Below are 13,111 nucleotides of genomic sequence, written 5' to 3' on the forward strand. Positions count from 1 at the left end.
TATGAAGTTATTTGGAATCTGTGATAACAGCATAGGTACGAATCCCTATGTTCTTCAGAAAAAAATAGCATACCTCGTCACAATCTTTAAATAGCTAGCTGCCCCATGTATTGGTATATAAGGTTGACTGTTCCTACCTAGATGAATAGATGAATATTTTTTTTTTGATCTGGTTGACAAAGATTCTTAAAAAAAAGCTAGACTATGTGGGTAACTCTTTCAAGGAGATACAATAACTAGCTACCATAAAAGCCGAAAAGTGAAAGATTGTTTTTCTTTCTTCACCTTTTGACTCGAACTTAGAATCACGTATTAAATGTTCTCTGAGTGCCCAATCTTCCGTCTTTTTTGAGATTTTTCTTTGGAAAGGAAATGTTTCACTAAATTAGATGGCACAACAAAAGTCACGCCCGGTCAAAGAGACTCCGGTACAATTAGGGTTAAATAGGTGACTTTTAAGATTAAATAACGATGGTAACTGCAGGTATAGTTTTGTCTATATGCAAAATCCAGATTTCATCGTAGCTAGACACAACTATGCACGTGCTGATTAAAGAAAGACCATAAATCATGGCGCAAATACCAAACTTTAAAACTGTTTTTGATGCGAACTTTTAACAACACTGTTGCTTAGACCTTGTAAAAATTCGTACCGTTAGTTACATTCCACTACTTGGGAATAAACTTGTCATAATTACATTGTTTTCACACTTGCCCAAACACATATATGCTAAAGTACTTACTTTGTGTAATTGCTACCTGCCCTCTCTTATATTAATAACAGTAATTTTGTTTAATAACCGTGCTAGAAATACACAGATATCTGGAATATGAACAACGGGCGAAACTCTGATACCCGGTATATGTTCGTCAGGCGTAACCGTGATTTTTCCCACGGGATAAAGACTAGTCTCTTTAATAATACCCGAATGTTGTGTGTTCAAAATGGTTGCTCGCAGCTTTAGTTCGAAGGGTAAAAATCTAAGAGCCGGCGGTCCTTAGATTTTTCCGCAGGCTAACAACTAGTCTAGTGTAATAATAACCGTATTTTGTACAAAATGGTTGCTAAATCTAGAGAAAAAAATAAAAAATAGAGCTGCCCGAAATATGTACGACAGGCAAATTTTTCTACAAGCAAACAACTACTTACTTACGATCAAATTAACACAGTTTAAAAATAAGTCTTACCTTTACCCACGTTTCTTACCACGTTATGTACCAAATATGGTAGACATAGTGGCTTGTAATATAAATACTCAAGGGACTTCGCTTCGTGACGTCATAGGAAGGCAAACCCAGTGAAAATATTTCATCATGTAAGGTCTTTTTGTCTGCCTAGCCTATAGACAAGTCATTACGTCATCATATTTGCGTGAATGTAAACTCACAACGTGCTTGTGGTGAGGTAAGCAAAAATTTAATTTCCGAAAATCAAACCGAAAGAAAGACAGCGGAAAATTTGTTTTAAATCCATCCTCAGCGTGTTATTTTGACGGCTTTTCACGTCTTTTAAATCCTTTGTTTACCAACAAAGTTTACAAGTTTTCCGAGAATTAGCTATATGTTGTAGGGTACTGATGTTTTTATTAAGAAGGCTATGTATTCCCTCTCGCTTGTCTTTTTTTGGGGCAGACTTGCTTAATGAACTCGTTTAACAAAGATTTATACGTTAATGGCTTACAGGAATGCTTATTGTGTGGTTTTTGGCTGTGTAAGCAATTTGTTTCCTATAAAAAATATTTTTTTTCATGAAAACATATCTACCATGTAATTAGATATTTTGAAAGCTGTGAAAGCTCAAAACTTTGGTGTTCATCCGAACATTATAAGACTTTCCAACGTTTAAAAATTTAAAATGTCAGGAAATTTCTAAACTCACTGACCTTGCTCACCCAGCCTGTTATACTCTGTCCCCTTTTGTGGAACCAAATTGTATGTTTACCACAATCAACTTCTTCTTTTCCGGTTTTAATGCATTAATGCTTTATTTCTTAAGTAATATCATCTACTCGAGGTTGCTACTTTATGTATAGAAGTCAATTATGCAAAATTTCGACTAATGACTTTCGCAGTTTTCATACACTTTATAATTTTCTCCCATAATTATTTTTACTGCAAAAGTGCAAGCTCTTGTAGATATTAAGAAACTTTAAGTATTAATGTATTCGTTACTTTGAAGATAGAAAAAATTCTCTTACGAGTTCGATTGTTCAGGCAAAGGAGAAAAGAACTATACAAGGGGATGCATTTTCAAGCTTGTGGTTTGGCTATGTGCAGATGAAGATTTGCGGTTAAGACCGGAACATGTCTTTGGAAACTCACAACATCGTCAAAAATATTCACCTATTGTTTAGCGTACGAAAAGTCAAGCAGTTAGACATATCGTCCGTGAGCAAATAATTTATGTAAACATGTCATTTGTTTGTTTTAAGATTCTAACACAAACACGAGTAGCATTGGAATGTGTATTTTTGACTTGTTGTGTCCACCCAAAAAATAGGTATTTGCGTAAATGATTACTTTCGAATCGTTACTAGCTATCTTATATATAAGTTTTAAACAATTACTATTTCATTCTTGAGGATCGGAGGTCAACGAAAGGTAAGGTGAAAGTTTTGCAAAAATATGATTTTTTTAAACGGTTTTTTTTCGCGTGTGTGAACAAGCTATATGCTTATGGCTAGTGTTACTTTAAAGGAAGAAAGTTTTTCCCGCGAATTTTTCTAAAACGTGTTGTCCGCGAAAGTTTTTCCCGCGAATTGTTTTGTAAATTTAGTTTCCAGTGAAGGCTTTTTATGTTAATTGTATTTAACTAACTCAGTAAAAGCAAAAAACAAGTATCGTTGTCTGTAGAAATGGCGTTGAGAAGAAAGGCTTAGAAACTATAACAAAGGTGATAAAGAAGCAGAACAATAATTTTTGTAATTTTTGTCAACGAAAAAATAATTTTCATTTAAAAGGCTGATGAAATTTCGGAAGATTGCGAAGAAATTATAATCATAGACTAAGAATATTATATTCTACTTTTTTTATATAAAATAATTACAACATTCATATCCCTTGTTTTATATTGTTTTTTAATACTTCATTATCGATCCGCGAAAGTTTTTTCCCGTAAAAAAAATCCAAATTGTTCGTCCGCGAAAGTTTTTCCCCGTAAAAAAATTCCAAATTGCTCGTCCGCGAAAGTTTTTTCCCGCGATATGCAAAATTTTTGCGGTTCTTCCGAACCGCGAAACTTTCTTCCAGCGAAAGTTTCTTCCTTTAAAGTATATATTTACTATAGTATTGAACACATCTGTTTGAGTATAAAAATAAAAGAACAAAATAAAAATAAAATCGCATTAGATTCTTCTTACTCCAATTCTTGTTACTAATTCTTGTCTCCTTTAACGCCATTTCATACCCTTTCAAATTTTCATACGTCTATGATACGAAGAACCTTTAGGAATAACATGGCAAAATATAAATCAGAAAAACAACTAACAAAAGGCGATCTAAATTGCATGACTGGAAAACTTATTTTCTATTTACTCTCTGCGTTTATTACACTTGCAACCCGTGATTGAAGTTACTCATCGCATGCGAATACTCGCCACACGAGATTGCTTGCTTGCTCGACATCAAGAATTTTCCGCCACACTGATGAAGTAAATTACTTAAGTCAGCATTAGTATCCTAAGTATCTTTTCTTTATCCCTATTATTGTTGCCGGAGAGTAAAAGGAACCCAGGATGGGTGTAGTTTAATCCCTTTTTGACAATACATCTCAGTACAACCAGTACAGTACAACCAAATTTTCTCCAGATAACTGTAAATGGTTTTGATTATAACCCGTTGAATTCTTTGATTTTCCATTTAAATTTAGTTTTTTATCATAGTATGAAATAATTTAGCAACTTTATGTAGGAATTCAATATTTTGGAAGTTTTATTAAGTTCTTGAGTCGGATGTTTTATTATCCATCTGTCGTAATTTTTTTATGAACAGTTAGAAACATTTATATCATTTTATACCTGATAGTATACAGTATAGTTTTCGAAGATAGATACGTTTAGGCGAAAGAATCTTATTCGTCAAGCGAGGACTATTTTATAAATGCTTGCTCATATTGCTTATATAAACAACACAAGCAACTTAAGACTTTAACTCTTCAAAGAACGAAGCAACTTGTAAGTAAGAGCCATTCTAAAGTGAATTATTAAAAACATAGGGCATAAACAAATTTAAAAATCATGAGACTTTCCTTGTATTCAAAGTCATGTCAATTTCATACGACGACAAGCGTGATAACAATTTTGATTGGCGCACCAGACTAACCAATAAACTAAAAATAATAAAAACGATGCACCATCTAGGATTAAACATTGTTAGACCCAAGTGAAGAAATTTTTAAAAGGTGACAAAACTTCGATAAGAAGGTTGCCTGTTTTTCACTATAGCATATCGCGGTCTAATCTATTTGAATGACTTTATCCCTCATGTATGGGGGAGTTAACTTGCTTTAAGCTTAATAAGGGCTGAATCATTTTTAATATTCTTTTCGATGCTGTTTCATTTAATGTAATAAAAAGAAAAAAGAAGCGTTGGAGGGCTATTGAAACAATTAATTAAAATATTTAGCCATTCTTTCTGTCTTTCTTTCATATTTTTTTTTTTTACCTAACTGATGTCATTATTTTAATATATACATATATATTTTATATATATGTATATAAAATTTATGTATATAAATTTTATAATATGTATAAAAAATATATATATATATATTTTTAAATTGAGCTGGGACTTCCGCTGCCCCTCAACGCCTATTTGATTGGGCCTACGCATGTGAGATAGTAATCGATGGCTCATCTGATAAAGTAAAGTCGCAGCCATTCTTCTGTTTAAAAAATTAATAGAATAATAAAGGCTAGCATGACACATTTTTTGCATGTCAATATTTAATATGTTAAAGCTGTGCTTACACGTTGCACTTTAAGGTTAATGTCTGATTAAACTGTCTAAAAAGAATATGATATCATGTTGTTTGCTGGTGAAGTCAGATTATGAACTTGGGGGAAAAATATATTTTCATTAATCCCACCACATAAATATACTTAATCGTTTTCAGTTCGTATATTTCGGAACAGGTCAAAAGTTATATTTCGAATGCTTTCAAAAATAGAATTCTGATACATAGACACGTAGTAGTAAATAATTTAGGAACATTGGAAATCCAACGGTCTTTTTATTATTACACGAAAAAATATCTCATGATTGTTCTTAGATTTTTGCACTTTAAAGACTAAAAATATGTTCTTAAGATGTTCACCATCTAAGCCAACCTTGTTCCCAGCGCTATTGATTAGCTACACTTAGACAACAAGCGCTGGAAATGAAGTTGCTTTTAGGAAGTTCTTTATAATAAAACAAGATAAAATTACTTTTGTACCTAACAAATTTTTAACCAAATAAAACCTTGTATCTTTAACGGATAAGTATGTACATATTTATATATCAAGTCAAAGCCATTTTGATAAATGAAAATTTTATGATCATATTATCGATACTATTGCCATATCAACTGCAGAACTGAAAAAAAGACAAAAATTATGTCACTCATTACCATGGAAACTAATTTTAATGTTTATGAAACATTATAATTTTTATAACGCACCACTGTTAAAATTTCCCCTACTTGAAAATGACTTACTGGTATCGAAAGATCTTTGTTTTTGGTAAATTAAATTAAACTTTTTCCACCATATACACACATGGTAGTGTGAGTCATGATGATGTACGAAACTGTTTTAATGTGTTAAGGCCCTTAAGAATGTTCGGATTAGTGTAGTACTCAAGCTTTTCTGTTTTTCCTATTTTCTTACCAAATATAGAGATAGTTTGTTTATCTCCGGAAATGATAAATTTGTCTATAAAAGTCGTCGTGATTTTTTCGGTGTATTCAAATAACAGGTTTTCGTTTATCGGCTGGAACGATAAATTGAATGTCTAATAATTCAGAAAAAAGGAATCGTTTCTCGTTATAAGAGAATATAAACACAAATTTACTTGCGTTTTATGCAAACCTAATTTTTTTTTTTTACTTATGGGGATAGCAATTTTAGCTGTAAGTACTTATATATTTTCTTTTAAAGTATGATATATCAACCTTGTTTTCGCGCGCTTTTTATTTGTGTATTTACAAACACGATTTAAATTGCATGGCTGGAAGTTTATTTTATGTTTACTCAATTTTATTGTCTCTTTGATTAACCACAGCTGTGTACACCATTTTTAAAACCCATTTTTTGACACTTGTCGATGACGCAAAGGTTACAGATCCTACATAATAACGGTCTGTGGTGCAACGTTATCTCTCTCTACTTAATAAATAAGCAAATAATCAAAATGCAACTTATCTCCAAAGTTCATATTTATTGTAATTCCAGTTTATTATTTCCACCTAAAACAACCCTGTCTCCAAGGCTTGTTAGATTCTTTATATTTGGATATACCTTCCGTCTAACTATATCAAAAAAAACCTTGGCACGAAGTTGGTTCTAACGAGATCTGAAGTTTACATTCACAAAAGCTGTCACTCAAAAATGACACATTTTTAGCACTCACGCGTTACAGGCGCACGAATCTATATATAGTCGCATTAAATTTGATCCCCATAGATTAAAAAAAATATCGAGAATATAATATAAGAATAATCTGGAACCTATTTTTTTTTTCCCCTGATAAATTTTAGTAGTGGAAAGATAGCTTATAAAGTTATACAACAGAAAGAAGATACGACATTGTAGATAAAAAGCAAAAAAAAAACGCAAATGAAATGTCACATTATTGATTTTTAATACTTTTAATATATGACACACACACAAAAAAATAATATTTGAGCCTGTCATCAAGACGTAGCACGAATGCGACCTTCCCCTTCAAATTTGAGGCAATCGACCACCAATGTCAAATATCAGAAGAATTGTTCTACCAATAGAAATCCTTCTCTAGATTTATATGTTTCACTGATTGACTTTCTCTCCTCAGTGATAACAGATAGCTAAAGCATTTTACTAAGATGGTGGCACAAGCTTTGGAGCAGGTTTACATGCTTTATTTTCTTTAATTTTTTATCATCATTTTCTTTTTCTTATTCTATATAGTCGTTACCCCCTAGAATAATCTACGGGTTTGACTGTCAGCGTAATGTATCAATCTGCAGGGTTGTCGAATAAAGTTGCTTACAGCCATTTTTAACAGACAAAATATGGTTAATAATGAAAATACTAGTCGTTGACCTGAGGCTAATACCATGGGTCGTCCGTCAGCAAATTATCTGCTCTGCCGGGAAAACTGCGTACATCAACTAAAACATGTTACCTAAACTTTTGTGCGGCGGGATAGAGAAAAGAAAGCCCACCGTGTGTTTATACCTATACTTGAACTCAAAGTCAGCGATTTTACACCTAAGGTGCAAATTTTCATGATTTAAGAAAGAAAAACAAATATCTATTTTTGTGTTATTGTTATTATTTTTATTTGCTTGATGACTTTTCGCAAAAAAATTATCTTTAATAAACATGGCTGATTCACTGTCAACCTTGTATTTATTTACTTCTAATACTGATGACATTACGTCATTTATATGACCATTTAGAACAGGGTGACTACACATGGCATACTTTGTCTTGCAGTCATCATCAGTCATGAAATATATCAATAAAATGAAATTTGCAATAAAAGTTATCTTACAAAAATATCTGATAGCGAAAACTGTCATTGCTCAATCTCGTTTCCAGACCTCTTTGTCGCTCTTTAATGTTGTAGTCTATTATCAAAAAGCGAAGAAACCAGAGTGATATCACAATAATGGTAATTATAAGAATGTATAAGTTACCAGCGACATGCCGCCACGTTTTTTTAGTTACAGTATATACTTTTGACGTGGCGTAGCTGTAATTTTCTGAAATGACGCCAATCTTAAATCAGCGCCCCTTATATAAGCCCCACCACTAAGAGGTACAAAATGAATAGGTGTGCTAAGTTATTGTGGAACCTGAAACGTCTTTAATTTTTTGTTATCGAGGCTGTGTATTACGAAGAGGTTTCTTTACTTAAGGATTTGTTATATATTTAAATATATAAAAAATGTTCTGTGACTAACAATTTACAGCCATGTTTTTTCAAGCTTTAATTTTGTTCATACCTGTGAAAGGCCGCTATTCGAGTCTTTCTCTTAGGGAACTTTTTAATGAAGCGAAAAACTTTTGTAATATTAACATTTGATATTGAGAATATAAGTTAAAGTATCGTATCATAATTTGATAGGAACAAAAGCGCAACCTCGTTCTCAGTACTCATTTTTGTTCGTCAGTCAACCAGTGCTGAGCGTGACAATAAGTTGTGGCAAAAGTACTTTTTTTCTTAAACAGGGATGCTCCAACCAGTTAGCGTATTTCCACTTAAATAAGCTTTGTTGAGGGTCAGATCTTTGCAAAGGTTACCACGATGTTTTGTTGTAAAAGTGAAATTGTTTACTTTGAGTTCTGTTGTGTGAAATGAATAAATAAGTTTTATAAAAGAACTCTTATAAAATTCTCATATTTCGCAATTGTTTTACAGGCATTTTAAAGCATTTTGCCTCACTTATTCAGTTTATGTTACGTCAGCATAAAATCCATTTAATTTCCATCAGTCTGTTGCTTAGCAATATGCGACCTAAATGAGATGGAAATTCATGTTAATTTATTATAATGTTATCGTATATAATCTGCATTAATTAATTTCTTACATTTGTATACTTTAATGTACTCCCACGCATAATTATAAACGGAAATGTGTTTATTCATAATGGCGGCAATAGCCAATACTACATTCCGCAAAATACTAAAGACATAGTAGACAGCTTCAGGATGTATAGTTTACCAATAATGAGCCGCGTTGCGTAAAAAGAATTTTTATTTACGAACGCCCTTTCCTTATTTTCTTAGAACGTGTGATCACTAGATGTTATTTATACTAACATTTTTAGTGTTTCCATCGATTATCGTGTCATTATAAAATAATAAAAATTCGATTTACTAGACTGTTCCAAAGTACTAAGAAAAAACAATTGTATTAGCTGACCTTCGAGACACCGGAGGTCTGGAACTAGTGTGAGAATTGATGAAATGTGCAGCCTGGCACGAAAATGGAATCTTCCTTAATTTAATAAATTTATATTACAACTATTCATTTCGGACATCGGATACTAACTAAGTTAAAACTCAGAATATAAACTATATAGTAAAAAAAAATAAAGTAAAAGAAAAAAAATTGTTTTCCTTAAAAAAGATAAATTAATGGTTGAAATTATTATCTCTTTTTCTTTTTCTGTATCTCACACCCTGATCCAAAATGATGATAAAGCAATAATCTAGATCCACCTAAAAACAAACAAACTAACTAACTAAAAAACAAAAATGCGAGATAGAAATCATAAAAAATTAAGAGCCTCCTAATGACGCCGCATTTTTTCATTTAGTACATACCCTTTCATGTAAAAATTGCACGAAATTGTATCTTGAATTTTTGTTGATGCAATAACTGCTTTGATTTTAGAATATTACAGATTTTGACAATAGCATGGTAGCCATGTCAGAACAATCATCATCGGAACATAAAAAGCCGGTAGACGATAACACGAGTGATGACATCACGAATGCTGTTAATTCAGTTTTGAAAGGTAAATCACTTGTTATGCAATGTTTATACCAAATAACAAATTGGAAGGGAATCTAATGCTTGAAAAAATAATTCCAAACAGGATAAAAATTTAAAAACTGAATCACAAAAAAACAGATTAATTAAGACCAAAAACTTGATTAATTAGCGTGCTTGACATTTAATGACATTTCATTTTGATGGACGTAGAAGTTGGCGGAATCGCTGAAATTTTTGAAATCTGTCTCCACTAATTTAGTTATGGCTGATTACCTTAAGGCGAGTGGGAGGATCATGCCGACTGCTTTTCAAATTACGTCCGCATGTGTATTTTGCAAAAAAAGTAAATTAATACCACTACTAATTGCAACGTGATGCAATGACGTCAAAAAAATGACTGCATAATTAGCAATGTCTACATATCAAATATAATTGCCATCTTTTTCACTTCGTAACAAGACAGCGGTGAATAAGGTTGTCAGAGAGTTATACTAATGACTAACGGTAGGTACTTTACGTATGACAATACAAATGGAAATTTAAAAGTTAATTACACAGGTGTGTTTGGACACCCTTGTATTTAACTCTTCGCAATGCTGACTAGTTATGCGTGCATTGTTTTTTTTCATTTTTTTATTTGAGTCATTTACTCAGCTAATAATTTTATGTGGTTTTGGAAAATTACCTGGAATATGTATACGAATATAAGATGGTATATTGCTCTTAGGCTACATTTGTTTTTTACATCATTAACTAATTAACTAACTAACTTCAACCTTGAACCAATTTTTTTACTAATTCGCTAATTAGGTCTTTTATCCACGCGTCAAAAAGTTGATGTTAGTTAAATATCAACAGATCAAGGGATAAAACTTAAAATTAATGTCGTGCATATTCAACATTTCTGTGCTTGATTTGTATTCTCACATAATTATATAAATATTGTTTTTATTTCCAGGTTACGACTGGACTTTAGTACCAATGCCTATTCGAGCAGGAGCACCAAGCCGGTCACGGTCTCATGTCAAACGCCCAATGAACGCTTTTATGGTGTGGGCGCAGGCCGCGAGGAGGAAGCTTGCTGACCAATACCCGCATTTACATAATGCTGAACTCAGCAAAACATTAGGGAAGTTATGGCGTATGTTGAACGAGGAAGAGAAGAAACCGTTCATGGATGAAGCTGAACGATTGCGTTTGAAACATAAACAAGATCATCCCGATTATAAATACCAACCAAGACGGAAGAAAAACTCAAAAGATGGATCTCCTGATAACAACGAAGCTGAAATTACGGCTTCCGATTTATTACGTGTTATTAAAGGAGAAACATTACCTTTGAAGAAGAACTGCGGTAGTATGTCTGATTCATCCGAGAGCCCTCAAATGAGTCCTTATCAAGAGTTTAGTCCAAAATCTTCATGTTCCTCGAATAATCCCTTTAGTCCGAAAGAAGTCCGATCCAACGATACATCTCGATACCCCGATTCGGTTTCTCCGACAAAAGACGATGACATTGAAGCCTTAGATCTTCCAAATGTTTCGTTAAACTCATTTATAAAGGAGAATATTGTTGACATCAATAAAAATCAAATGAGTGTTGAAGTCAGTGACTTAGAACAGTATTTGCCATGTGCTTCACAGAACGTTTCCATGACAACTTGCATGGAGAACATTCCAAAATGGACAGATTTTCAAACATCGGTGTACAGTCAAACGCAGACTACTCCACAGCAGAGTAGTCATTTTAACCCCCTGAATAAACTGCAGCAGTTCGAGGAGATGACACAATCCTCTTTTATGCAGAATCAGCTACCATCTCCAGTGTATTCACGCATGAGTAGAAACAATGGCAGGTACAACCCTTATACTATAAACAATACTTCTGTTTCAAGAAGCATCAGTTTCCCCCCAAGCATGAAAAATACAAACGGGACTGGAAGTCTGCAGAATACACAAAGGTCGAGCTTAACTTCCCAAGGACTAATAGACTTTACTGCACATCAACCCATGGCTTACTTGCTCGATGCAGCTAAAAACCTACCTTGCTCAAATCAGCAAAATTATTTGTACAGTAATGGTAGCGCATTCAATCAACAAACAATAGACCTTATAAATAACAACAATACCAACAATTTGCCTGTTTACACATCCTACAATTCCTACAATCAACAAATGCATCCACAACAACAACAACAACAACAACAGCAGCAGCAGCAGCAGCAGCCACAACAACAATCCCCTTTAGGGTGGACACCAGAACTCTTTCCAAATAGTTCGTTTCCAACAACTGTGTATAATAGAATTTAATATTTTCATACTGAAAATGCTTTTGGTTATTCTACGTTTAATGTATAGTTTTCTATATTATTATTATTGTATTTTTACCCTATTTTATGGTTAAATAATTCTTTCATAAAGTTATTTTAAACGCTAATTTTTGAATCGAACAGGAAACACTGGCTGGCCAGATTTTTAATACTATCTAACGGGATAGTTAGAATAATTTCAGTGTGTTTGTTGAAGAAAAGGCTATTTAAGGACACGTTGTCTATATTTTAAACTTTGCTAGTTTTTCTAGTTCCTCATGATTTTAAAGAAATTTAAGATGAAATATTAATACTATCCCTCTGATCTTCTTAATAGAAGCCATTTTTCTTCCTGGTAATATTAAAGAAACAGTGATTTTTCTTACAACAAAGTTAAGTCTTGATTGATTTTACAAGTAGCGAAACTTTTAATTTAAACACGTTATAAAACACAAGAATTTATTTTCCTGTTAATTGTCTCGATTATTCATAGTATAAATACGCTTATTGTAGCCCTTGTAAACTATTAAACAAGTAAAATATTTGTAAACAAAGAAAATTGTGTTTTATGTTGACAACAACGCCATGTGTGGAGAGCATGCGTGTGACATTGCATTGCGATCGGTTAAAAAAGATTAACTTTCCAGCTGTATCTTGAGATAAAACAACTGATATTTCAGGATGACGCACAAGATAAATTGAATACTTTGCAGGTCGGTAAAGTATGCGTCTTTCATGTTTTCCATGAAAGTTATAACATTTTGAATTACTTGAAGAAATGTTTGGCATCGGTGTTCATTTCTTAGGTATGCAAAATACAGTTGAACTTAATTTCAAGGCGTAATCAATTTTTCAAAGTATTGCTCAGATATACAAAAGCAAATGAGACAGCAAGACCATGATGTGAATATACGACGAAGTTTTACATTCACAAAAAGGAATTTAATAAGTTTGATAATTTGATTGTGAAGTAACTCAATTAGGGCTGCAGTTTAGATTTGGGATTAGCGGTTAGTCAATTTCAAGATTGTTATCGATGTATGTTCTCCTTCTTTTATTCTTGACTTGTCTCACTAATTCAATTTTCCGTAAAGCTAGTTTGTCATAACAAATCC

General features: G+C 32.7%; 1 protein-coding gene and 1 long non-coding RNA gene across 3 annotated transcripts; one reads left to right on the forward strand and one right to left on the reverse strand.

Moving 5' to 3' along the window:
* Positions 1-4,198: 4,198 nt before the first annotated feature.
* On the reverse strand, positions 4,199-5,784 carry LOC130649022 (uncharacterized). The gene is made up of 2 exons (XR_008982993.1): positions 5,696-5,784; positions 4,199-5,574 (listed from the first exon to the last, which is right to left on the reverse strand). It is a non-coding gene; the product is annotated as an uncharacterized LOC130649022 (long non-coding RNA).
* A 182-nt stretch (positions 5,785-5,966) lies between these two features.
* On the forward strand, positions 5,967-12,111 carry LOC130649021 (transcription factor Sox-9-like). Of its 2 annotated transcripts, XM_057455211.1 has the most exons (3): positions 5,967-6,109; positions 9,586-9,709; positions 10,646-12,111. In XM_057455211.1, the coding sequence occupies exons 1-3, from the start codon at positions 6,089-6,091 to the stop codon at positions 11,995-11,997; spliced, it is 1,497 nt and encodes a 498-aa protein (XP_057311194.1). In that variant the 5' UTR covers positions 5,967-6,088; the 3' UTR covers positions 11,998-12,111. The 2 variants fall into 2 exon arrangements, with proteins under 2 accessions (XP_057311194.1, XP_057311195.1); XM_057455212.1 differs by lacking the exons at positions 5,967-6,109; positions 9,586-9,709 and adding an exon at positions 9,810-10,191.
* The last annotated feature ends 1,000 nt before the right edge of the window (positions 12,112-13,111 follow it).

The sequence above is a fragment of the Hydractinia symbiolongicarpus genome, chromosome 7 (genome assembly GCF_029227915.1).
Source record: "Hydractinia symbiolongicarpus strain clone_291-10 chromosome 7, HSymV2.1, whole genome shotgun sequence".
Taxonomy (NCBI): domain Eukaryota; kingdom Metazoa; phylum Cnidaria; class Hydrozoa; order Anthoathecata; family Hydractiniidae; genus Hydractinia; species Hydractinia symbiolongicarpus.